The following is a 27,854-nucleotide window of genomic DNA, read 5'->3' on the forward strand; positions in this document are numbered from 1 at the left end:
TGTTTACTCCCTTTCCCTGCAAAGCCGCCTGGGTAGATAACGGGTTTGATCCAGATTACAGTAAGTCAGTTGCATTTAGGTCCCATTGGAATCCCTGCAGTTTAAGCTAATCATAACAAACTATTCATGTTGATTCCAATATGTGCTGAATACACATAAGGCTGAAATTTCAGGGGTAAGTTCTGTTGAACTTGGCAAGGCTTTCCTCTGCACTTACATGTACAGGGTTGCAATGTTAAGTTATTATTCAGAATCCAGCCGTCTGAGTCTTAAGAACAAGAAGGGGCGTGAACATGCAGACACCAAAGGCACGAACAGGTCACCAGAAAACAATGAAAAACAAGGTTCACTTTTGCTTTTAGTTTCTCAAAGCATCCACGCTTCTCTATTCTCTTCACCCCAGTCCACTCCTGTACAGATCTTTATGTCTGCCTAAGTGCTTTTCCTGTTTCTGATTCCAGTGGGCACCTGCTCCTGCCTTTGTTCGGGGTTAAATAATAGTGTTGAAGGCTGTGAAACATTTTTCAGATTGTTTAAAGAGCACATATTTGAACAACATTCAACAACAAAAGAAAGAGAGTTGTCATCATTAAATGCTTATAGGTCACTTTCAGAAGCTCCTCCTGGGAGCTGTGCTAGTCCAGGATTCACATCTGCCTAAATTCTGTTGGGATGTTTCCCCACTGCTGGGGAACAAACATATTAATAGGAACATAGGAAGCAACCGTATACCACCAGGTCCATCGAGCTAAGTACTGCCTGCTCCAACATGCAGCAGTTATCCAGGTCCTCACCAGGTAGAGGTCCTTCACATCATTTGCTCCCTGGTCCTTCTAATTGGAGATACTGGGGATTGATGTCAGAAGGCAGTCATTTCCACGCTGGCCTCTATTTGCCACAATGTTAAGTGCTGTTACATTCATTTCAATGTAAGGAAACATTAAAACAATGTAAAAACACCCCACAACTTATTAATTGTGTGGTCCCTTCCAATGCTACAGTTCTTTGATTCTATGATTCAGCATATATTTTGCTGAGTTAAGAACAACAAGCAAGCTGAATGGATACCAGTCATATGCCCTAGAGAGATTTCCATTCATGACCACAGATGAATGCCTGAACTGCTGCAATTTCTGCTTCGTTTTCCATTTTTGTCAGAATTCTCACCTTTGTCTGTAGTGCTCACTTGGCATTTTGCACTTGTTAGATGTTGCCCCTTCTCTGAAAAGCAAAAAAGGACACAGACAGACAGATAAATAGACACACAGAGGATCTGATTGGGGACTTAGCAGCCTTTAAAAAACATGGCCAAGACAAAAGCTGTTACTGAACTGCAGTGATGTAAGTGTTGGAGAGCAAACAACCCAAAAATATTATTCAAGACAATAGCTGAGTTAATCCCCACATCACCTTCAAGCCATGTCTAGTTTTAATCATCTCTAAGGCTTTCCAAGACCTCTTTTAGGCTACAGCTTGTTTGAAAACAAACCTCTTTTAAGACGATGCTCAGAAAATGAAAGGAGGGGGAAAAGGAGAGAAACAGAGACAGACAGACAGAGGACTCTATAGAGCTCTATAGAGCTTTTTTTAATTGCCTCTGCCAGTTGCTAGAATCATAGGTGGGAACCATGGGCATCTGGTTGGCCGCTGTGAGAACAGCAGGCTGGACTAGGTGGGCCTTTGTTCTGACCCTGTAGGGTTCCTCTCTTGTTTTTAGAAATGGGATGCAGGGAATGTGATTTTCAAAGATGATATAAGGGAGAGGCAAAGATGGAAGAGAACCCGGTGATAGAGAATAAGCTTTGAACCCTGTTCTCCAATTCTTCTCATGTACCAGGTGTAGTCATCGCCTTGCAAGAACATTAGTCCTTCTGACACAGAATTGTCTCCACATGCAAGGTGGGGATTTTGTATCCCTCTAGATGCTGCTGGACTACAACACTCATCATCCATAAACACTCTGTATTCTGATGGGAGATGGAGTCCAAGAACTTTTTAGAGAGCCACCAGTTTTATATGGCTTAGCGTGTACAGTTATTTACCTGGTCTACCCTGACTGGCAGTGGCTCTGAAGGGTTTGGGAGAGATGTCAGGCACTGTCGAATGCCCTGCCATCAGATGTCAAACAGATACACAATTGTATGACTTTTTGAAGACATCTGAAGCCAGCCTTGTACATATGGTGCAATCCTCTGTATATCTACTCAGGGGTTATGCTCCATGGTCGAACTTGCTCTCATGTAAGTGTGCATAAGACTGCAGCCTTAGTGTGAGTTTCTAACATCCTCTTGGTTGCCCTCTGCACACATTCCAGTTTGCCAATATCCTCATTAAATTGCGGTGCCCAGAACTGGATACCGTACTCCATGTTGAAAATTGGAGTGAAGGGTAGAACCTGCACTGGATTAGCTTGCCCTGCAAGTGAATACTGCTTGTTTTATGAAGGTGAAGAAGTCTTGTTATATGACATTGTTGTACTCATTCTAGGCATTTCTGTGTCATGGCAAAATCTACTCTACATGTAGTGTGCACCATGAAACAAGTGCATCATTTCTAATCCTCAGCCTTAATAGTGGATGATTGTGAGACTTATTTAAACCTGGAGAAATGAACCTTTAAAGAGCAGAGAATTTATGGACAATAGATGGATAGATAGATAGAGCAAGCAAGCATTCATTCATAACATGAAGAGGCAGGGAAGAGAACAGCCTTGAGCTGAGATGGATTTGAACGGATTCTTGGCTCATCCCCATTACTCTCTTAAGCTTGCTGATTTTAAATCTGGGTTGTCTGGGTAGTGACAGCATTGCTTTCTGTAGGAAGGAGGTTGACAGAGCTGAGGGACAACATCCATAAGCCAGAAACCATGGTGGAATATTATGTGTGAATGCAGCCATTCAGAAAACAAGTTTCTGTAGGTCAAAGGGCTACACGGTGATGATTATTTTTCACAGATGAAAATTCAGAGACTTAGGCTGCATCCATGCCACACATTTAAAGCACATTTAGAGCACATGGCTTCCCCTCAAGAAGTCTGGGAAATATAGTTTATCCTTCCTGGAGTTATAATTCACAGAATCCTTCAAAAAAACTGCAGTTCCCGGGATTCCTTGGGAGAAGTCAGGTATGGTGTATAAGCAGGTAGGGTTTAAAAAAACGCATCTGTGGGCCCCTCTTTGCTCTCACCTGTTTCCTCAATGCCGGGTTGATGAAGAGTTTTGCATACTCGTGGAAAAAACTCTTGAGAAAGTGGGGGTTTTTTTTGGGGGGGGGGAGGAGAGGAGAAGAACTGTGGTGCAAAATTGTGTGAGATCATGGCAATCAAAATAGCCACTATGCTCTTGTGGTAAAAAAAGGAAGATTGTGTCCAGGAAGATGATGTCCTGGATTTTGGCTTCAAAGTTTTGGAGGGTGTGGTCTTGTGCATATCTAGGGGCCATGAGCCAAGAAAAAGCATTAGAACTTTTAATTCTAATTCAGGGAACTGGAGGGTGGCATTTTTCTGTATGCTTAGAGTGGATCGGGGGGGGGGGGGAAGCATGTTGGTCCTAGCTGGAGCCCCTACCCTATTCATGAATCTGGATGCAAATAGTACTCAGTTAGTTTTGCCACAGCCTGGTAAATATTGGCTTGTGGTACTTTGGAGGTGGGCTCTTCATTGGTGGTACACACAAACGTTTCACTGACTTCCTGATTTAATCTCCTACTTCAACTGTTGTTTTAACTGCTACACTGTTTTAATAGACTTGCTTATTATATATTTTAATTACAGTAGTTTTGATGTAGTTGTTTTGCTATGTATTTTTAATTACAAGTAGATTTTTATAATTGGTTTTACAGTATTTTCCTTATTTTGCTTTTATTGGTTTGTGAACTGCCTTGGTATTTCTTCTTGAGATGAACGCTGGTATGTGAATAATTATAATACAGTAAGCCTGCATCTCACGTGAGGGTTGGGTTCCAGGGATCCATGCATAAGCGCAAAAATGTGTAAAAAGAGGAACCCTCGGAACCAGACTCTCTGCAAGGTGGAGCTCTGACAGGGTCCTAGAGTCCTACTGCCTTCCCAAAGTTGGGCAAGCCCACAACTGCATTTATGTGGGGGGAATAAATAAACAGAGCATGGGTTTCCTCTGCTTTCTGTTTATCTATTTCCTGCGCAAAGCTGCAATCACATAAGTAAAATAAGCATAAGATGCTTTCTTACGGTATTAAAACAACAATAATAATGCACACATAGACCCCAATACATGCACGGTCGAATAGTACAATCTCTGCACTGTAATTTTAAATTATGTATTAATTGCATTTTTATCCCAAGGACACTAGGATGGCATGCATAGTCAATAACCCCACCCACCCCTGCATTTTCAGTGACCTTATGAAGGTAGGTAAGGTTGGGCAGCCCATTGTTGCCTGGTAAGCTTTGTGTCCCAGTGGAAGTTTGATTCTGGGATCTCTCTTGCCTCAGTCTAAGCACTCTAACCAAGGTGTGGGGAACCAGCGGCGCTCCAGGCGTTACTGGACTCCAACTGCCATCAGCCCCTGCCAGCATGGCTGATAGTCAGGGATGGTATGGGTGTTGTAGTCCACCAACATCTGGGCAGCTGTAGGTTCCCTGCATTATCCACCATATAACTCTGGCTTTTGCTGCCTGCAGAATACACAGTTGGAGGCTATTTGCATAGGCCCCTATGCAGATGTGATAGCCAACATCTGCAGTTTGGGTGTGCTGAGGGAGTGAGGCCAGCTGGCAGGGGCATTATTCCCCAACCAGAATGTCAGCGCAGGGCTATAGCAATGACTGCGCTTGTACTCTCCCCTAATGCTGTTACAGATTTCCAATATGCCAGCCCGACAAATAGCTGATATTATTAGTCGCTTTTGGGTAGCATAATTACATCTTCATTGTGAGCAGTAGCTCTGAGAATCTAGGTTTCCAATCCAAGCTTCTTTTTAGAAATCCAGTCACAGCTGCTCCTTCCTTTGCCTTTTAAAAAAATCTGTTTTCAGATTTTAAAAAATGAGCAAAGATGCGTGTGTGCGTGTGTGTGTATTTGGGAAGGGGGATTCAGAATGGATTAACAAATATGCTTGTGCTGTAATATATAATCTGTTGTGATACTTTTTTCTCATTACGGTACACTGAGCGATGTGGAGGGATCAGCTCTCCTTTGCCTTGGATAGTGCTTCTCCTCCCCTGCTTCCTGCCACGCTTTTTATTTTATTGGGTGGAAATGGAAGCTCAACTTGAGTTCTCTCACTCTCTTTAATAATCTCCATCAGAATCTGCTGCCCTTTATGTAAGCTCCGGCAATAATTAGAGGGTTGCGGGAGTTAAGCAGGCACGGAGGCTGACTCTGAGAAACATTCATTGTGGCTCATTAAATTTGGAATTAGGACTTAAAAGGTCAGGAATAAGTATTCTGTTTATATTTCTGGACAGTAAATCTAAATGGACACCGCATTTTGCACACGCCTCTGCCTCTCTTGTACTGCCGATCCGCTTCAGTTGAGCAGCCATCGCAATGTCTGCTGGAAACAAAAATGGGGACCATTGCATTGATCAGAGGCAGGGAGATGATCTCCTGTATTCCCTGTAATTATAAAACATCGATATCAAAAAGCTGAATGCACTTACTGTTTCAGAGAGAGCGAGAGGCTCTTGATTGCTACTGTTCGGTTTCCAATCTTGGGTATTATTGGGGATATCAGTAAGCTGGGAGGTAGGAAAATGGTTTCCAAGGGAGATGGGAGAGATCAGAACCCTTTTAACCATTATTGAACTTGTTCGGGTGACTGGCACTTAAATGCTATTTAATAATAGATAGTCGGTCGACCCGCCTCCAGTCTGCTTTGTTGTCTCGTTTTGGGACGTTGAGCTGGTGTAGATATGCAATGCCGCCTGTGAAGGATGGGCCGCACAAGACTGGGCTTTTCACTGCATTCTACGTGAGGTGATTCCAGAGTGGCTGAGATAGGATTTTTGCTTCTGTTGTAGAAGCTTCGTTGGGTCAAATAGACAGTGGAGCTAGGTCTAAGCAGGAGGCAAAAAATATAGAAGAAGAATGGATGTGGATGGGTGTGGGAACAGAAATAAGGCAAAGGTCTGCTCCCTCTTCTTCTGACTTCTTGGCATCATCCCACCACCAACCCCCTGGCTCTGAGCCTTCTTTCCCTGGGGTTCCCTTGGGGGTCCGCCAGCTGGTTCCTCCCACCACTCCTGCGCATCCAGCCAGTCCATGACACAAAGTTATGTTTTTTTGTCTTCTGAGACTGTGCTTGGACCCATGAAGCTGCTTTACACTGAGTCAGAGCACTGGGTCAGTGATGTTGCACAGTCTTGATGTATGATCTAGCATTGCAGGGGGTTGGATTGGGTGACTCTCAAGATCCCTTCCAATACTGTGATTCTTAGCTTCTTTCCAGGGTCTCTTGCAGAGACTCTGCTTACAACATGATCGTTAAACTGGAATTGCTACGAATTGAACCTGGGCCCTTCTACAAGCAAAACTGCTGAGCTGTGGCCTCCCCCTGGTTCTAGTCTGCCAGCAGCTGCTGACAGCTGAGGGGTGGAGCTGAATGTTTTTCAGAATGGAGTTCCATAATTGGGGGCCATGATCGAGAAGGCTCTGTCGCATGTTTCTACCCACACAGCAGACACTAAATCTGGGATGGCAAGCAGGGCATCCCTGGATAAGCTTTGAATAGTTGATTAGGGCTGTACTAGAGCAGGCACTTTCTCAGGTAGTTGGATCCCAAGTTGTGTAGGACTTTATAAATTAATACAAATAATTTGAATTGGCCCAATAGGTTTATAGGTAGGCAGTGCAGGGATAGGACCATCTGGGTAATTTAGATTCTGCCCCCCCCCCCCACTTGCCACTCAAGATAACAACCAGGCAACTTCTGGGATTCTAGAGTCTGTGAGGCCAGGGCAGCACAACTCCTGTCTGTGCCTTTGCAAGTGACTCCAGAGCAGAAGCCTCAGCGCCATGCTTTGCTTTCCCTACTCAGATTTTGAAATTCTGTGTGGGGAGATTTTGTGATAAGATCATAGGTTGCAGATTCCACTACCTTTGATGCTGGCAGAAAGTCACTTGCTGGTACCTCCGCCGCAGCACCTGTTGCTTAATGGGGTAGAGGTCCCCAGTGAATACCTGGTGATGGTGAGTCGAAACAGTGACTGGCACTAATTGGCTCCCTTGTTGGCAGTCTCGACAAAGAGGCCCAGGGTCCAAAGCGGTCACAGCAGGGGGAACATCCTATCACTCTGGTCAAGGTTGAGGTTCATTGGGAGAGCTTGCAGTTTCCCTGTCTGCTCTGCAGGATAATTAGAGACCTCTCTTTGTTCAGGATTAACAACTTGGCACTGAAAATGTACAGGAAAGGAATCTGAAGGACGTTGATCCAGTTCTGATTTCAGTGGCCGAAATTGCTTGTTTTAGAGAGACTGGGTTCTGCTGGGCTAAAATAACTCCAAAAAGAGGGAGTTGATATGGTCCGTAAGGAGCAAGAGGAATTTGCCTGTTGCCCCCTCACCTTTCTCTCTCTTTCTCTGCCTCACACACTATCTATTTAATCCAGAATGGTATTCTGATGGTGAAACAGTGCTGTAACGTGTAGTGGTTAGAGCAGGCATGGAGAACCGGTTGACTGAATGTGGCTCTTCAGATCTGTCTGGCTCACAAGACTGTCTCCAGGTAACACACTCTGAGGCATCTTAGCAGTCCTGCTCTTGCCATCCTCCTTTGAGTCCATTTTTCTTGGTTAAAATGAACTGTGACAATGGCTTTTTGTGTATGTGATCCCTCAGCAGCTCAGGAAAGTATAGGGCAGCTAAAATGGTGGAACTTCACATTTTGGTGTCCCTTTGAAGAAGCTGAATGTGAACTGAACATCTTTACATCCTTTGAAAGTGCCAGCTTCTACTGATTTAAAAGACACCCTCACCCATGATTGAAAAACCTCCAGTGGTATCCTCCTCTTCTCTTGGCAAGTGAGCAGCAGAAGATCAGAACGTGCAGACTAGGGATGCATGGATCTTGTTCTCTCAGTTTCTATTTTTTCCAGTCTTAAAATGGGTTCTCCACATTTCCGCAGCAATCTGCACAATCCTCAGCGTCTTAAGGTGAATTTCTCCTAATAGACACATTTTCTCATACAATTTCCCTTCCTGTAATGTAGATCTATATGTTATTTTTACTAATATATTTTTACTAATATATTCATTTTATGCACACTTTTCCCTAATACAATATACAGTGGTACCTCTGGTTACATACTTAATTCGTTCCGGACGTCCGTTCTTAACTTGAAACTGTTCTTAACCTGAAGCACCACTTTAGCTAATGGGGCCTCCTGCTGCCGCCGTGCTGCCAGAGCACGATTTCTGTTCTCATCCTGAAGCAAAGTTCTTAACCCGAGGTACTATTTCTGGGTTAGAGGAGTCTGTAACCTGAAGGGTATATAACCTGAAGCGTATGTAACACTAGGTACCATTGTATACTTTTTTGTTGACATTGAGAATTACCGGTACATTGCAAAATTTGGAGATGTGTGAATTTTGAAGGCTAGCTGTGCTTCAGTTTTCATATTGTTTCAGAAAGTGTGAATTTGATAGACCTGGCTTTAAATGCAAGCCAGTTTTCTCTCCCATCCCTACTGCAGACCATCTATTTTGAAATGGATGCAGCAGCTACTTTAAAGGAGGAGGATGGTAGCATGCTATTGGTGCTTTGCGTGGGGGGGGGGATGTTGCTCTCCCCGAAAAGTTAAGTTTCACTGCAAAAACCGAAGCCTACCAAAATTCAGCTTGGCCTAAAACTGCCTTTGTCCACCTTGAGTCCCCAGATGTTGCTGGACTACAAGTCCCATTATCCCTGACCACTGGTCCTGCTAGCTAGGGATGATGGGAGTTGTAGTCCAACAACATCTGGGGGAACCAAGCTTGACAAAGGCTGGCCTAGAATGTGAACTCATTTTAAAGATGTAAAACATGTGACCATGGAATAGTTTTCTCCATCAGGTGACTTGAGGAGTGTAAAACCCAGTGTAATGGAGAGATAAGGAAGTTGGTTTTGCATACAAGGAAACCTGGGTTCAAGTTCCCATTTGGCTTACAAGCTCCCCAGGTAGCTTCAGGGCAAGTCACTCAGCCTAACTTGCTGTGAATCTAAAACTCCTCCTTGGAGGAAGAGTGGGATAAAAATGTAACAAATAACACAAGACATATATATACATAGATATTTCCACTAGTATGAGGTGCCTTATTTCTCTTTGCACTGGTAAATGATGAGTCATCCTGGAGACAATGAACCAGTGGGTGTGTCTTGTGATAAGAATTCACAGTCCAGGCCTTTTTATTCTCTCAAGGATTAAAACAAGGAACACCTTTAAATCAATGAATTTGTGCTGGCCTGATTGTACAGATATTTGGCTTTTGTGCCGTTTCCTTTGGGCCTCTTGATACTTTTCATTGGCTTACTCATTATTTCCAAAACAACTAGACTGAACATCGCAGCTGATCTGCAATTCTCAGAGTGGTTTCGCGAGCAGTCCTTCTTTCCATGGAACTCTGGGAACTGTAGCTGTGTGAGGGGAATGGGGCGCTCTTAAGAGCTCTCAGCAAAATACAGTCCCCTGGATCCTTTGTGACTGTTTAAAGTGGTATGGTACTGCTTTAAATGTATACTCCAGGCTCACCTTGTTGTTATTGGTGATGTGTGAATGTGTCAAACAGCAAAGGAGGTCTTCCGAAAGGGACTGGACACTCCTGGTGACAGGAATTTGGATTACCTGGACCATGGACCATTTCCAACATCTTATGTTTCTGAGCCAGACTTTGAAGACACAATGTTGGAAGTTCAGCTTGTAGCCCTGCCCTCAAATGGCAGGTCCATTTGCCAGTTCTAGCTTACATGAAGACCATTGACAGTCAGGGAGTAGGACCACAGCTGGCCTGAACTGCATTCAGAAATTACCATGTTTTCCAAATAAGGCCAGCTGTTTTGATTTAATGCATGTACTCTGCATTACATGTAATCATAGCAATTAAGTGTTGGCATGATTATCCCAATAGTTTGGAGCAAATGTCTGTGAGGCTTTGCAGTTTCATGAATGATTGTCCCTCAGAGAATTCGGCGGATGGACTAAGGAAAGAAAGAGACAGAGGGAGAGAAAGGGAGAAAAGGACTGAAGTGATGTTACAAGCTTGGCTTTTCCCCACTGGGAAGGCTTGTGTGTGCTTTCACTGAACGATCTGACAACCCCCTCCCTCCCATTGCAGTCTCCGAGTATGTCCGCAGGCCTGACGTAAGCTCAGAACACCTGTTCTCATGATGAATACATGCAACTCGGTACTGGGAGTGCCAAGATGAAAACAGGGGCCTGTTGCTTGGTATTCTGCAGGATTTGCACTAATATGTGCGAGGTGGATCTGGGATTTGGCGCCGGGTAAAGGTCTCTGTTGTTTGGTAATAAAGAGCGACATGCAGGCTTTATTTGTCAAGCATGCAGACAAAAGGTATTGGTGAGGGAGGGTAATGCAATATATCTAATTTTTATGCAGTCTGTTTTTTTATAACTTTATATAGGAGGGCAGCTCAGCGTGTTACACAGCAAAATGTGAACACTGCATGTACACTGCGGTTTCTCGAAGAAAATGTGCAATGTGTAGAAAATATACAGAGCCAGCCACAACATCTGGCATTGACAGGTATCTGCCTGGGCTACAGTGTCCTTTTTGGAGCCACTGGCATTGATGCCTGGCCTAACTATAATAATAATAATAATAATAATAATAATAATAATAATAATATATTATTTATACCCTGCTCATCTGACTGAGTTTCCCCAGCCACTATGGGTGGCTCCCAATTGAGTGTTAAAAACAATACAGCATTAAATATTAAAAACTTCCCTAAGCAGGGCTGCCTTCAGATGTCTTAAAAATAGGATAGCTGCTTATTTCCTTGACATCTGATGGGAGGGCGTTCGATAGGGTGGGCGCCACTACTGAGAAGGCCCTCTGCCTGGTTCCCTCAGGCTTTGCTTCTTGCAGTGAGGGAACCGCCAGAAGGCCCTTGGCGCTGGATCTCAGTGTCCGGGCTGAATGATGGGGGTGGAGACGTTCCTTTAGGTATACAGGACTGAGGCCGTTTAGGGCTTTAAAGGTCAGCACCAACACTTTGAATTGTGCTTGGAAACGTACCGGGAGCCAATGCAGATCTCTCAGGACTGGTGTTATGTGGTCCCGGCAGCCACTCCCAGTCACCAGTCTAGCTGCCGCATTCTGGATTAATTGCAGTTTCCGGGTCACCTTCAAAGGTAGCCCCACATAGAGTGCGTTGCAGTAGTCCAAGCGGGAGATAACTAGAGCATGCACCACTCTGGTGAGACAGTCTCAGCCTGTGTACCAGATGGAGCTGGTAGACAGCCGCCCTGGAGACAGAACTCTCTCCCCATCACATGTTGCCACGTAATTTTTTCAGCAATGTCTCAGACATAGCCGGCCCTAGGGATTTGAGGCAAACCATAAAATGGGGCCCTCCTCCCCACCAGGAAAGAAGTGGTGAGTGCAGATCTAAATCAGGAACCAAGTGGGGTGGGGTCGGGTGGATAAAGATCTACACTGGGATCTGCTGCCCCTGTGGATCCTGCCATCTGAGACAGTCGCCACACCTTGCCTTACGGCTGGGTCGTCCCTTGTCTCAGAGCATGGGTTGCCAAATTTTGGGAGCCAATGAACACGTGTGGAATTTTGAGAAAATTTATTTGGCTCCAGTCACAAAATGGCTGCTGTGGGGTGTGTGGCTTAACACAAAATGGCTGTCACATTTTAAAAGCCCCACGGAATGGGGAAAAGGCACCTACCACTCCTCTCTCCTCTTTTCAAAATGGATGGGAGTGTGTGTAATTGACTTCCGGCATCCATTGAAATGTGAGCATGTTTAAGGAGGCATGTTCAGTGCAGAAGGGATTGCACCAATTCAAACAGAAACAGAGCAGGAAGAGCAAACTATCTCCTGGTCATTGCTAATCTTTGAGGAGATATTTGTTGCAACCTTTTGTGAGCGCCATAGAAGGTACACATGGGCCCTGTGTTGGAGGCTCCTGCCCCAGGGCATTTGAATTTGCAACATTCTGTGGCATTTTGGGAACTGAAGTTCAGAAGGGCAAAGGGCTGGATTTGCCCTGCAAGGTAAAGGTTCCTCATTAAAGAGGAACCCATTAAAGAGGGCTGGGGGTGGTAGTGGCTGAGAAGTAGAACACCTGCTTTGCATGCAGAAGGTCCCCAGCATCTCCAGGTAGGGTGGGGAAGAGAACCCTGCTCTAGAGAGCTGCTGCCAGTCAGGGTATACCATGCTGAGCCCGACAGACCAAGTGTTTGACTCAGCGAATGGTACCCCTGGCACTTGGCAACTCCAAGCCACAGTGCTCTGAAGCAACAACTGCATCAGATGCTCCAAGGCACTGTGGAAAACTTAAAATAGTGGCTTGCAGCTACTTGGCACTGCCTGTAGGCAACCTCACAATTGGCAGGACACCATTGTAGCAGGGGTGCTGTGGTGAGCACTTTGCCGAGGCCTTGCTCAGACCTGGAGCCAGACCCAATACACCTGGTTGTGATTTTGCAGTGGTACACTGCTTAAAAGACTCACACAGGTCTGTGGCACAGATGTGCCTATACTAACAAGGACAAAGGAAGCTGCTGTATGCTGAACCAGGTCATTGGTCCACCTTGCTCAGTACTGGAAGCACTGACTGGCAGCTGCTCTCCAGGGTTTCAGGCAGGGGCATCCCCAGCCCCACCTGGGGGTTGAACCTGGGAACTTCTGCATGCAAAGCAGGTACTCTACCACTGAGCTCCAGCCATGGTCATTTGATTGTACAGCATAGGTGCAGAGTTAGGTTTCCAAGCAATTTAATAAGGTGCGCGGTTGGGGTCTTACTGACACTGTGTTTTGCATTTTTCCCAGCAGCCCTGCAAGCCTGGAGTGGGAGACCTTAGGCTCAGGGGCAAATGTGGCCCTCCAAGCCCTCCATGGCCCCTAGCACTCTCTCCTGGCCACATTTGCTCCCCAGCTACAACACTCACTGCTGGCCACTACACCCTGCACCAATCTTGACTGTTTTTGCATGGCAAGAACGTTTCCTCCTCTTTCCTTCGATGGAGGATGGAGAGGGGTATGTGAATTGGTGTAGAAACTAGCCTATTATACAAAGCTAAAAGTTCCAGCCATGCCTCGTAAACGGCGTTTCCGTGCGCTGCTCTGGTTCACCAGAAGTGGCTTAGTCATGCTAGCCACATGATCCGGAAGCTGTACGCTGGCTCCCTTGGCCAATAAAGTGAGATGAGCGCCGCAACCCCAGAGTCGGTCACGACTGGACCTAATGGTCGGGGGCCCCTTTACCCTTTACCTATACGGTTTCTCAGAAGGGAATGTGACCATTGGGCTGAAAAATGTTCCCCTTCCCTGCTGTTTTTTTTTTTTTTTTTTAATTAAAAAAGGGAGGTATGGCAACAGATCTGAGACCCAGCACAAAGACTTGTTGCTTCTTTGGCTATCCCTTAAAAACATCCCTGGCATGAAGTAAGAGAATTCACTGTGCTGGTGCAGAAAATATTAGCAGTTGGCTTCGCCCTTTTCACAGTGCTTGATTTTATTAATACAGATTTCCTCCCTTATATCGTTGCATCTCCCCCTGCATAACTCTCTCCCCCCCCCCAACTACTCAACATGAAAGAGAAGCTGTAAGCATTTTCTAGTTGGTATCTTGCAGCTTTCGGGTCACTTGGTTATGGTGAGGGCACCTAACAGCATCTGATTCCAGAAGAGCCTTTCTTGGACTGCCTAATGAGGCTTTTGTTGCTAATGAACATCATTGTTCTCCCCAGAAAGTAGTAACGGGTTAAAAATAAATAAACAAAAGAGATTAATATGTCTAAAACGTCCCTGCTGGATGCCTGTTTCAGTGGGTTTCTGTTGATATATTTGTGTTTTGTGTTGCTAAGACAACAGCTAAGAGCACTTCGAGAAATTATATATTAGTAAGCTGCATGGGGGCTCGAGGCTTTTTCGTTGATGGAACGGCTGTTAAAATGCCTGTCTGTAGAAATCAAATCCCAAAGTTTCTTTCCTACCCCCCCCCCCCGTGTGTGTGTGTGTGTGTGTGTTCATGCATTTTCTAACATTCCCTTGCAAGAAGAATGTACCTTCTTTGTGTTTAAGCAGAGAGAGGTATTCAGAATTCCCCCTGCTCCTTTCTAGAGTAATTTTACTCTTGTTTACAAAAACCAAAGGCACAGGCAGTGCTTCCCCCACCCCCAAGAAAAATGGGTGCCAGAACTCACAATGAAGTTGTTAGAGTAGGTCACTGGGTAACTCGGGGGCGGCCCTGAACAGATACCAGTGCCCCTGCTTCTGGTGCAGGTCTAATAAATGCACCCCTGCCTCTCTTGTTCTCTTGGATTCAGAAGGATGGCTAGGGCAGCTTGGAAGGAACCCTGCGCAAACACGCATGTGCAACGGTAAGGGTATGGCTGGAAAACCTAAAGCCCACTGCCGCTACATGGGAAACAGATTGAAGAAAAGGAAATACAAATAGCTTGACCAATCGTGGCTAGCAGCAGTTAGCAGATATATGGAGTCATAGATTTTTTTTAACGGGCCAGCTTCCGTTTTGACTTGAAATGTTTGTTTGGGGCTTCTCAGAAGTATGTAAAGGCAAGAAGCAGATGGGGAGAACACCAGTCAGCAATGGCTCCCACCTGAGAGATGCTGGAATTACGCCCCAGTGTGCTCCAACTGAGAAAAAGGTACAGGTAATATTTTTAGGGTAGTGCTTCCATAGTCCTCAGGCTATTGACTCTCCAGCAGCATGGTCATGTGCCCCACTTTACAAAAGACAGCTGACCTCCATTTGGATCTGAAGAAGAGTTTGGATTTGATATCCCGCTTTATCACTACCTTAAGGAGTCTCAAAGCGGCTAACAATCTCCTTTCCCTTCCTCCCCCACAACAAACACTCTGTGAGGTGAGTGGGGCCGAGAGACTTCAGAGAAGTGTGACTGGCCCAAGGTCACCCAGCAGCTGCAAGTGGAGGAGTGGAGGAGCGGAGATGCGAACCCAGTTCACCAGATTGCAAGACTACCGCTCTTAACCACTACACCACACTGGGTCTATTTGATAGTTCCTACACGCACTATGCACATACCTTTGTACTGGCATGATAGTGTCTACATGGTCTACCTACAATGCATGCCTAGAATCAACACCCAGGATGATAGTCAGGGCGTAGGCATGATTGCAAGAGTCTTGGCGCCCTGGCAGGGCTGTCAGGGTTGACGTCTTGTCTCCTTCCACTGTGCCCACAACCACTTGTGCTGCTGTAGTCATTGGGGCTCCGCTGGCATTTAAACTGGTGCAAAGCTAATTTGAATATAAAAAGGCACAAGAAAGGAGAGCTGGGGCCTTGATGTTGTTCATCCACCAGCAGTTAGCTCCCAGACTGTGGACTGAACAGGAACAAAGGTCACCTGGTCGCAGTCTTCCAGACTGTTGGGAGAGCGATATTGTATTTCTAGTTAAATATAGCAATAAATCAGCATATGAACATTTTAAGCAAATCTGCTGGGACTTTCAGTTACTGGGTTAGATTCTACCTGTGGGTTACAGCCACATGTGCTCCACCAATGTTGGCAAAAGATGTGTGTCCTTCTTTAAAAGAAATATGATTTTGGGGGGGCTGAGGTGGGGATTCAAGAAGAGAATGAATCAGAACAGTTTCATATGCATTGCTGAGAGAATCCAGGGCTTAGTGAGAACACATGAGTGTATGGGCTGTCGGATAGGAGACTGTACCTTTGGTGATTCTCCCCAGTCCTCCTCCTGCTGCACTGCTGTGAGCTAAGCCATGGTTTGGCTAAGCAGGTCATCTGAATCTAGGCTCATGGTTTGTCTCACTCCAGACAAACCATGAGTTGTAAACTTGAAAACAAACCTTAGTTTCAGATCACAGTGTGTTTAGAGCAAGATAAACAACAACATGCTAAGCCAACCTAGGGCTTAGTTCACAGCAGAAGCAGGACCAGAGGAGGAGTAAAGTGGCCATGATTTCCTCTCCCCACCACACATTTACCCTGGCCTAAGCCATGTGTGAACCTTGGGAGGAACTAGGTAATCAAGCTTTTCCCCCTCTCCAATCTGCCTGAGAAGCTCAGCATGTGAAGAGGTTAAGCTAGTTGCTCCAGCTTGGCTTCATGGCTTTCACAAGCCATACAAATAATTTAGGAACCACTGTAAGTAAGCCAAGTTTTACTACCTGTGCAACTTTTTCTGAATGCTGTATGGAAAAGCAAATGAATCTGACCTTTGGAGAATTTGTAAGTAAACCATTTTAAACTTACCAAATGTGTGGCCTTTCTCTATGCTAAGGGAAAAAGTTCGTTTTGGAACTCAACACGGGCATATTTTAAAGGTCTGACTGTGTATATTTACTTTCATGCATATTTTGTGAATTCAAAATCTCAGATGGGCTCTCTCACCAAAGAGTATTTGCCCCAAACCTGAATCTTTACATCCAAGAAGTCTCCTTTGTGTGTATCTCCTTGCCACCAACAGTGTTAACTATCATGATTGGGCCCCAAAGCCTGAGATTTGTAGTTTAGTGTGAGTGATAAAAAAAATTCTGTGTTAGAGTTGTCTTTCTTTCCAAAAGCTACATTTCCCAGGGGGAATGCATAACTGTTAAACTTGAAGGCCTGCCATTTAGATATTACTCGAGAAAGATAAGAAAATGAGGAAAAACTGTGTGTGTGCAAGAAAGAGAAGCTCTTTCCCCATGCTCCTTCTATACAGTCAAGCAATGCACACAGGTGAGGAGGGCTGCATTGGTGGACTTCCGCTGACCGCCGTGTGACTCTTGCCCCTGCAACATCCAAGCTTGGTCTGACCCAACTCCAAAATTTGGGGGGCCCTGGCCAGTTTGCCACTTGGAATTCCCCCCATGCCTATTACTACTTGGGGTCCTCTACAGCAGCTCTCCTCCAACTCCATGCTCTACTGTACTTGCAAAGGTTTAAGGGGCAGCCACCCAGCCTCCCCCTCACTTGCAGGCTTATGGGGCAGAAGTGGTAGCACTGTAATGTTTATCCTTGACCTGCTTGCAGCACTGGCACCTCTGAATATGCTTGTGAGTGAACAAGCGCACAAGAGGAAGTAGAGCAGTGCTGCTGCCAGGGGGCCTACGTGGTAGTGGACATGGGTATTGGTGTGCCTGTAAGGGTGCTTGGGCCCTAGCAAGTCTGCCAGCATTGTGCCCCATCAGGAACCACGGTTCCTTGTTGGTGTATCACTCTACACAGACAGTTGTGGACATGCACAGCTCATTGTGCCCAATGGTGGGAAAGTACTAGAAGCCATGAGTCAGGGGTCAGCAGGCTCACTACAAAATGCAGCAATGAAGGTTATCATTGACTAGTCGCCACAACAGCTATGTTCTAGCCCACTATTGGAGGCAGTATGCCTCTAAATGCCAGTTGCTGGGGCATCTGGTTAGATATTGTGCTTTATAAGCACACGTTGTTGGAGAAAAGTGAAAGAGGTCTAGAAAGAGAAAGAAGGTGGGACTTGAGTCCTTTAGCAAAATTAAAGCTAAGTCTGGTGCTGCAGATTAAGGATAAGTATGCATGTGTAGTGGAGAGGTCAATCTGGACAGTTTTGATGCTATTTCTTGTTAGCGTGCTACCCTTCCTTAGTCTTTCTTGCATACCGGCAACAAAATCATGGCTTTTTATGTGATCTTTTATTCTGGAGAGAAGCAGAACTGATATCCTTCTATGACTTCATTGAATACAGTCTTTCTTGCAGGGAAGTAATGGTGGACATAGAGTCCTGTGCCTAAATGACATGCTATAGAATAGATGATTGGATCCAAACATTATGGGAGACTTCATAATGACGGGATAAACTCAATCAACAGGTCTGGGTTAAATGCAGTAGGAAGGAAATAAAAGGACAATTTTCTTGAAGGAATGATGGTCTTTTATTATTAAATAAGTGGGATCTACACAATCATTACACACAGTGCTGCACTTTCATAAAAGATTGCATTCATATTAATATTAGATTTTGGTTTCTTTTTGATAAGAATTTGCAGAGTTGATAGGTAATAATTATATGTCTAGAGGAGTGATGGGGCCAAGCTTAGTTTTTCTCTCTCTCACACACACACAAACTTCATGTGGATATAAATGTGCATTTCTGTTCACTGGGGTTGGATGGCAATTTTGTGATTATTTGGGGGAGATCTGTTTCCCCCTTCCATTTTTTAAAAAGGGGGTCTGGGGAGTGCAGAAATAAGTCTCATCCCCCCAGTTAGTCCCTTCTGAAATCCATCAATATTGTTATTATTAATTTCAGTAAAAAATTGCTCCCTATGAATCACCTTGGAGCAATTTCAGGATATATACATAGCACAACTGCATATATACATAGGGTCATAGCCTTATACTGAATCAGACTCTTGGTCCATCACTCTCGGTACTGTCTACACCGACTTGTCTACATAAGTTTACACTGACTGGCAGCAGCTCTTCAGCCAGGGGAGATTCCCAGACCTACCTGGAGATGTCCCCTATTGAACCTGGGACCTTCTGCATTCAGAGCAGACGCTCGACAGCTGAGCTACAATTGCACATACAAAAACAAAAAAGAAGTATGTAAAAAGGAAGTGCATTAAAAGTACATTTTTAAAAGTACATAAGGCCATTAGCCTTTGATCATGTGAATGCTGTTGCTTTTTATGCTTCTGCATCTCCCTCCCTCCCTCCCTCCCAAGATTGTGGCCTTTATTTATAGCCCTTGCTGGGCATGTCACATTTTCTCCTGTCTAGCAGGAAGCTTCCCATCTGCTCATTCTTTAACTCCAGGCGCGCACACACACACACACACACACACACAGAGAGAGAGAGAGAGAGAGAGAGAGAGAGAGAGCGCGCAAGAGAGAAGAGCTCTGGACCTCTTCCCTGTCCCTTCCGCACACCCCACCCCATGGGACAGATATAGGCACACATGCTCAACACATGCGTGCAGAGCTGGCACTCAGAGCGGTTTTGCACAGGTGGGAGCAGAATGGTCTGGGCATCAGCAGCTGGCATGGGGAGGTGGAGATGAGGCCAGCTTTCTTCGGAGCCAGCTCTCCATCTGACAGCACGAGATCATTCAATAGAATCCCACAAGAGGAGCAGGGGCATAAAAGCCTTCACTGCAGTTCATCCTCGCCTCCACAGCTTACCTCCTTTTCACAGCCTGTTTACGGACTATATGTCTGCCCTTTTCTCCCCTTTATTCATTTATTTATTTTAAAACAAAGCCATCTGCTTTTCAGGAACCCTCTTAATGGGGCTGTTGGGTGGATGAAAATGCCACGGTGGATTCTTCAGTGTCCTGAGGAAGCATGGATAGCCAGCTGGGTTGGAGGGAAAGACCCACAGGGATTTATAAGCAGAAATGTTGGCCTTGCGCTTAAACAATTCCTTTTTCTACTGCCTTCCATGTTCATAAACGTTCGTGGAAAAATGCAGGAGCAAACTGAGGTTGATTGGGGCCAGCCTAAGACCTTTTGCTGCCTGAGGCAAAGGAGAAGATGATACCCTCTCTATCCATGTACAGAGGCCAGCTGGACTGACAGTTGAATCTTACTTCAAAATTGGCAACAGAGCAGCTAGCAGAAGGGGGTCAGCTGTGTCATCCAACACCTCACTGCTTCTCTTTGCCAAACAGCACGTGCTACCTGAGGCAGCTGCCCCACTCTTCCCAACGGTTGAGCCGAACCTGGGGGTGAATTCACATGAACTTGGAGCATGAAGCTCACCATTCCTTTTGATCCCAGAATGCTTTCAAATGATTGATTGCTTTTCTGTGCAGGGACCCCTCCCCCCCGCCCGCCAATAGATCCATCTTGCAAATGGATGAATAGGAAGTCAGGGAAAAAGGCTCATCTTGACATGCTGGTTTTCTCTGTGCATATTATTATTATTATTATTATTATTATTATTATATAGAGGATCATTCATTCACACACAGTCTTATGCAGTCTAGCCCATGCACTGCTTTACTACCTCAGTAAGAACAATGCCTTAGTGAGCTGGTGATATTTATTTTCCAATAAGGTAGTGATTTTTATTTTTTTGGTAGGCAAACAAACCCCCACAACCAGCAAAATGCATAGGGTGGTGTGAATTGGTTGCACATTACCATTTTGAAGCAGTGAAATATGGACTGAGAGCATGTCATTTTGATTCTTTTTCTCCCGGATGAATATGTGGAGCTAATCAATGTCCCGTTTCCTTTCCCCAGGTTGTTTGTTGTACCACTGCTCCAGGTGGTTGAGTCAGGAGGTCAAAATGTGGTTGTGCACATGAAAAACCAAGACCTAGGCACATGTGTGATCCATTATCCAGCCATTGTGTACAAACCTCATATGGTCAGCTCTCATCTCCTCCTGGTTTCATAATGGTTGCATAGTTTGAGCCACAGCCTTACTGGAAAACCATCAGAGTTAGGGTTTTGGTGCTTTAGTTTTAACTTCTTGCCCCAGAGGGGGAAAGAGGTGACATCTGAAGTACATTGTGCATGTGTGGGTTTTACTTTGATGATGCACCAAGCAGCAGGGGAAGCAGGGGTGGTGTTGGACAGGGGCCAAAGTAGTGGGCATGCTGTTTCCCACAGGTGTCAATTGGATGCCTCTGGGTAGCCCAAAAGCAGAACATCAAGGCAAAATATCTTTCCTGTTGTTTGCCAGGGACCAGGAGCGATAGTCTTGTTCATCAGGTTAAGGGGGTGGGCAAGGACTCTGAACCTGAAGGGAAAGGTCACACAGGGCCAGCCACAGGGGTGCTGCCCCCACAAGAACCTGAGGATATGGCACTGCCATCCTTGGACTTAAAGGTAGAAGACTCTGGAAAACATGAGGCTATCCCCACTCAGTTGCAGTAGAGCAGGATGGACCCCTTAAGTAGAGGAGCACCTAGTAGCACAGGTGGTGCTAACAATTAGGTGCCACCTGGTGAAGCTCCAGAATGCTGTGTTCCCCAGAGCCCAGCCCTGCATCCTTCCCAAACTGCACCTACACCCTGGTTGAGCCTTGTCATACTGCAGAGCAGGACATTGTTGTTCCCGAGCAAGTGATACTCAGAGAGGTACTCATGTAGACTCTGAACATGGATTTAACTATGTGTTAACACTCTCCCCTCCTGCCTTTCCTCTGGAACATATTCCTTTGCCTCATTTCCCTTCCTAGGCAGGCAGATCTTTCAGAACTTCCCTGCTTGGGGTGAGAAGGGAGTGCTGTAAAGGAAAAAGCAGCGGGTGGGAGGAGGGTGAAGCACCCCTCCCACTTGCTGCTTTCCCTGGCAAATCCCCCCTCCTCTGGTTTTGCAGATTGGCAGCAGGCATGCAGTTCAGAATGCTGTGTTTGCTGCCAAGCATGTCATTCTGTGCTCTCTTCCTCATGTCGGCACAGCCGTGGCGAAAGCGTCATCCCAGCCCGCTTGGCTACGCTCCCGACAACCCCGTGTCAGAAATTGGAGGCCGTGTAATTTTACAAAAAAGTGTGCATGTGTTTTTCCTGCTGAGACCCCGGGCGCTTTGATATTCAAAGTCATCTTTGCAGGAACAAGGAGGAAAGAATCTCAGGCACTGAGTGTTTTGTGCACTAAATCTGCAGCTTGACTGTACAGCAGTAATTACAAAGCGGACGCAATAACTGAGCCGTGCTGTCTGTAAGGCCGACTCCCCCCCTAGCTTTCTCCAGATAACATGTTTCTCCCTGGGAGGCGCCTGTTTTTCTTAAATTAGATATTGTGTTTGTATTTTTGAAAAAGGTCACAGTTAGCCAGCACGCCTTTAAGCTTTATTATCTTGGAACCGAAGCATAGCCTCTACTGGCACACCCTCTGCGGTTCCAATCTTGCACGTCCTGCCGCTGTGATTGTTCTAGCAGGCGACGCAGCCCTCGTCCCTTATTTATTGCACCATTAAAGTTGCATATGTTTATCTCTCCCTCTCTTTTTTCTCTTTCTTTTTTAGGCTTTCTTTGTAATTGCCACAGGGAAAGATTAAAAAGCAGCTCTTGGAGAAAGGGGAGCATCTGAGGGTGCAAAGCAGGGGTGCAGGACTTCATCTAGCCAGCAGGCTGCATTCCTACCTTCTACCTCTCCCGCCCCCCCAATCTCAGTTGCAGGCCAGCTTTGTAACATTATGACATCGGGTCATCAAAGGAGCTCCTTCTCAGCACCTATCAGCTAATGGGAGTTGCCTTGAGTCCCATTTGTAGATAGATGGGGTCCATCTCAGTGACCATCAGCTAAACACCACTTGAAGAGGAGCTCCTTCAAAGGTGTGCCCTCCATGCACATCAGTTGATAGGCACTGAAAGCAGCACAACTGGCTGTACTAGGGAATTTCAGATGGGGAACTTCCTACTGCACTCGACCCAGCCTGTCCCATACCTCATGTCACATATGGCATCAGATGTTGGGCAGATTGGTGTGATTTTGGGCTGCAGTAGTGGGCAGTGTGGTGGAACAGTGGTGATCTCTGCTGCTTACCAGGAGGTAGAGCAGGGAGGTGAGGGGGGCTGCAAGGTCAGTGTGGTGCAAATGTACCAGCAGGAGCTCTGGTTGACTCTGCCAGTATGTTTGCAGCATGCCAACTTCAACATTGCCAGGCCTCCCTACTTCCTGGTAAGCAGCAACAGTGGGACTAATGGGAGGCCATGTAAGAGTCATCACCCTATCATGCCACCTGCAGCTGAGTGGCTAGTGATTGGGATGAGTTCTGTGAAGCCCAGTGCTGTAATAACCCTGGACTGTGTAAAGGGGAATCAGGCCAGATAAGAGAAGACACGCAATGCACATTCATATGAGAGTCTTGATTGGGCACTCTCTTCACTACTTGGAATCCACCATGCTTGGTGTTTGAGACACAATTCGGTGGAAGCATCACCTTTCATTTTTTGAAATGAGAAGTAGAAACTAGGCCTGTAAGTTTGCCTGGGGGAAATCTCAGGAAATCAGTGCTTGTTACTGTGTATGTGGAATCTGAGCAGAGTGACAAATGACCAGGAACTGGGGCATCAATACTCCATATAACTTCTCCCATGACTAAACAGTCCTCTCTCTCTAGGCTCAGCTCCCAAACCTGCTCCCCCAACTTCCAAGGTATTTCTTATTCTCTCTCTGTCTTGGGTACACAGCTTTTCCTCTCTCTAGACTTTGTGAGTTTTTCCTTCAGGTTTTTTCTACCCTGCCTTCCTCCCTTTCTCTCAGACTCTCTCTGCTTCTCTGTTCCTGCCACCTATGGGCCCTGTGTTTTCTCTGCTTCTTTTTTATGTATGCTGAACTGTTTGGTCACATCATGTTATGGGTTCCTTCACCCTGAGCAGTTTAAATGTTTGTGAACATTCCTTGACATCCTAGCAGCCCATAGACAGGCAGCAGCCATATAAGATAAAAGAGACATGACTTTCTTTACACCAGACTGGCGTGGTGGGATTGTGAAATATGGAAGAGATCTTATTACTAATAAAACTACAGATTTTGAGTCGGAGCAGCTGTCAAATCTCCTTAGCCAACACATGTCGTTCGGTGCTGAATATTCCTTAGCACTTTGTCCAGCTCTATTTTGCCAAGCGATGCAGAATGGCTGTTGCTTTCCCTTGGGAGCAATTTCCATTACCTAATAGACTGTGACACTAAAGCTTTTCTCTTTCCTTTTGTTCCCCTCTTCATACCTGTTGCATGAGAAGCGGAAATAATGGGATTTTTGAATGGGGCAGGGAAAATACACAATGTTAAATGTCACTGCAAGAGGAAAGCTGCATGTACAGGTCATTGTGTGGAACCCCCACATTCTCAGGGCCCACCTGTATGATTAAAGCTGTATCATACCACCTCAAACAAGCATAGCTTCTCCCAAATAATCCTGGGAACTGTTGTCTTGCTGAGAGTTGTTAGGAGACTCCTGTTCCCCTCAGAAGCTACGCTTATCAGAGCTGTTTAACAATCAGTCCCTCCTCCCAGAGAATTCTGGGTATTGTAGAAACTCCCAGTTTCATTGGTCACAATTTGAGGGAAGCTGATGGCCCTGTGATTTACAGTTGCTGACCTGAAGCCCTGAGAATGGGCCACCTGCCCTTCGCCTCTGGGCCTGCTAAATGTGGTGGCATATTAGTGAGGTAACTCTCACAAGCAACTCTCACAAGGAGAACTAGTGGCCTGTGATGGCCCAAATGCTGCTCATCACCACAACTTCTCTGGCCTAGAATTGGTGTAAAGCCACTTTCCAAAAGTTGCCTTGGGGGCTGGGAGTTTGATTGAGGAGTAGTGGGAAGGGGGCAACTATTTACCCCTGGACCTGTCATTTCCCACTCTCAGTTCCTCTGCCGCATAACTCCCCACCCCTCTGTGGTGGGAAAACAGGTGGAGGGGAAGTTTTATGAGTACAAAATCATCCAGAGAGGAAAGGGTTCAAGAATACTAGCATGCCTGCACTTAAACCTGAATCCTCCTGTTGTGATTGTCAGTTTTGTTTTGTTTTTAAAAATGCTTATATGTGTAGTAGCAGTGTTGCTTGGAAATCCTAAAACCAAGCAATCAGTACAGTTCTGAAATCAGTGATTAAAACCAGTGCAGTTTGAAAGGTTCAGTCTGCCATCTTGATTTAAAATGACATCCAACCATATCCAGACATAGGCAAAAACCTGCTCCGTTGTCTCGAGAACCATCTTGCAAAATTTGGTTAAGAGGTGTCAACACACACACACACACACACACACACACACACACACACACACACGATATGGCTCGTAATTATTTATTTGTGTCCCACTTTTCTTTTAGAAGGTGCCCAAAGTGCCTTACAGACATTTTGAGGTGTTTTTTTTTTTAAAAAAACACCCCACAACGAAACTAGTTTTCCAAAAAAGAAATGTAAGCATTTTAGAAAAAAAATGTTTTAATAACAAGCAACAGCAATTGGCAGAATAAAACTGAGCACTTAAAAATATGCTCTGTGAGGCTATTTCAAGGCAATGGTAATTCTATGCGCTTTAGGTCTCCTCTGAATTAGCCTGTGCCACTGCAGACTGCTCTGTAAAGGCAATGTTCCAAAAGACACTCAAGTGCATAAGTTTCTGATCTAAAATATGCATGCTCATTGTTTAGATGCTGGACAAAAAAGCATTTTTTAAATTTTTATTTTAGAGACATGAGATATTGTTGTTAATAATAAAATTGGTAACCTACAAACTCCTACTATTCCTGGACAGGTCTGGTCTGGTCACAGTGGTCTGTCTCCTGTTTGGATTGTTGTAATGAAGAATACACGGGGCTCCCTAGAATATATCTCAGAAGCTTCACTCAATGCATAGCACAACTGCCAGAGTTGGTATAGCCAGGAAGGAACAGACAGAAAGCAACACCAAGCCTTAAAGAACTGTGTGTTTGCTTCCAAGTACTATTCAAGGTGCTGGTTCTTACCTTGAAGCCCTGAATACCAGAAGGAGTGCCTTTCCTGTGTCAGTGGGCATTGATAATGTCACCTTGTCAATGGTCTATGAGGGTGTGATGCATAGGCCTAAGACATCTTTTTAGGGCCACCCAGTTGGAAAATGCTGGGTTAAGATTTCTTCGAATCCCCGTGAAGCTCACTGAATCAGTTATTCTTTCTCAGCCTGGCGTACCTTGCAGGGCTATTGGGGATCAGAGTAAAGTGCATTACCTGGGGCTCATTGGTGGGGGAATGGGATGTAAATTCAAGTATGTAGTAATCACACTCACTACTCTGTGCATGGTATCAGATTTGCCAGATCATGGTCCCAGTAGCCTTCTAGAAACAGCAGCTAAGGGGGCAGTAAAAGGAAGGTAATTCAAGCCCTTTCGGTAATCCAACCTTTGCAGGTCCTTGTATCTGTCTTTTACCACCCAGAGGTTTTCTTGTCATCAGTTGGCAGATCTGCATGCACTCTGCACAATTTGGCATATAAACAACCTGAGAATCTCTTAAGTTGAATTAAAACTAAAATCAAGGTTCCAGCATTTATGACCATTTTGAAAACGTATAACTTATGTCCATTGATTTCAGTGTGTCTCTACTCTGGGTATGATGCAGTTGGATACAAACTAGTATTATTGTGAGGTTGGCAGGCACTGGATCTGTGATTTTTTTTTTTTTTTGTCGTGAAGTCTTGCACTGTTAAGCTTTAATTCAATAGTGAGTCTTTTTTGCACCTTGTGTAAAATCTTGCAAATTTAAAAGGATCTGTTTTAATTCTCCTGGATCCAGCTTTCATCCAGACCCCCTGGAAAAGCAAAGTGTGTGTGTGTGTATTGGTGTTTGTGTGCATGTCCACAGGCTTTCTCATCTCTGTCTGCAGCGGCTGAATGTGAGATAAGCAACCAAAGGGGTGATGCCCATAGCACCCCTACCAAATTCCAAATGTGCCCTCGAGCCCTCGGAAAAGTTGGCAATTGCTGCTCTGGAAGAGCAAAAAAAAAATAAAAAACAAATTTCATCCATCAACTTTGTGACAGCCCTTCAAATATTTGAAGATGGCTATCATATTGCCTTTTAATAATCTCCAGGCTAAACATTCAAAGCTCGTGGCCAGCATCCCACTGTGCGGCAGCCGTTTAAATTATGTGCTCTGATGAAATATATGGCATTCGCTTTCACAAGACTGCTGTGCGGGTTGGCTTTCTTGCATGCCACTGCAAGTGGGGTGTTTTTTAAAGCTTTGCAATTATGTGCAGTAAGCTGTTTCATGTGAAGGTGCTGGCACACCTGCATGCTGGCGAGAGGTGATGGTGTGGCTCAGATCTACATTATTCACCACTTAGGGATCGGGGAGAAATTTGATTTAGTTCACATTTAAAGAGGTTTTCCAAACAGTATGTGAACTGGAACCTAGCCATCCTTCAAAATTTGCTGTTTTCTGACTTTTACAGTGCGGTTATCAAGCCAAGTAATGTGTAGGAAAATGTGTTTCTTAGGGCAGAGTGTGCCTGTAGTAGTGAAAATAACACTTAAAATGCTGAAATAGCTCACTCAGTAGAGTATGAGATTCTTAATCCCAAGGGCCATGGGTTCAAGCCCTACACTGGGCAAAAGTTTCCTGCACTCCGGGGGGTGGGGTGGGGGGTGTTGTGACTCTCACAATCCCTTCCAACTCCAAAATTATATGATTCTGTTGGGGAAATGGCTTTGCAAAAAGGTGTACACCTGGCAATACTGCATACAAAAATGTGTTTGCTAGGAGAAGTTTGCACTAAAATACTGATGAATTTTCATGAGGATTCACGAATTGCTGCAGGAATGTGGAGAACTGAATCACAAGGATGGAGAAGTGAGGCACTGAGGTGGGGCAGATTAATCTACCCGCTACCCCTAACTTGTGGCTTTTGTCCCAGCTTGCCTGGCTCTTTCAAACTGCCAATGGATTGTGCATGTAACCATCTCTATTTCCCCTCCCCCCTCTCCTTTCAGACTGAAAACTACTCTTTTGATTCCAACTATGTGAACAGCAGAGCTCATTTAATAAAAAGGTATGTAGGGTGTTTGTTTGCTTTTTATGGGGTGGCAGTGGGAGGCAGGGTGGGGAGAAGTGCTTAGTTTTAAACTGAATTCACATTGTCTAACTCTTTACTTCCCCCAGTATTTTCTGCTCATTTAGTGTATACAGAATCTGTTCATTTGAAACTCTCTCTCTCTCTCTCTCTCTCACACACACACACACACACCCCAGCATTTGCATCCCGTTAAATTCTCACTGCTTTGGCCTTTAGTTTA

At 45.3% G+C, this 27,854-nt stretch overlaps 1 protein-coding gene across 2 annotated transcripts in view; it reads left to right on the forward strand.

The window, feature by feature from the left end:
• PCDH19 (protocadherin 19) overlaps positions 1–27,854 on the forward strand; it is a 133,561-nt gene that overhangs the window by 43,601 nt on the left and 62,106 nt on the right. For both annotated transcript variants that reach the window (XM_079962401.1, XM_079962402.1), the window contains exon 3: positions 27,552–27,610. In XM_079962401.1, coding sequence (XP_079818527.1) covers positions 27,552–27,610 — 59 coding nt within the window. The remainder of the gene's footprint in view (positions 1–27,551; positions 27,611–27,854) is intronic.

This window comes from Podarcis cretensis (assembly GCF_951804945.1).
Source record: "Podarcis cretensis genome assembly, chromosome: Z".
Classification (NCBI taxonomy): Eukaryota; Metazoa; Chordata; class Lepidosauria; order Squamata; family Lacertidae; genus Podarcis; species Podarcis cretensis.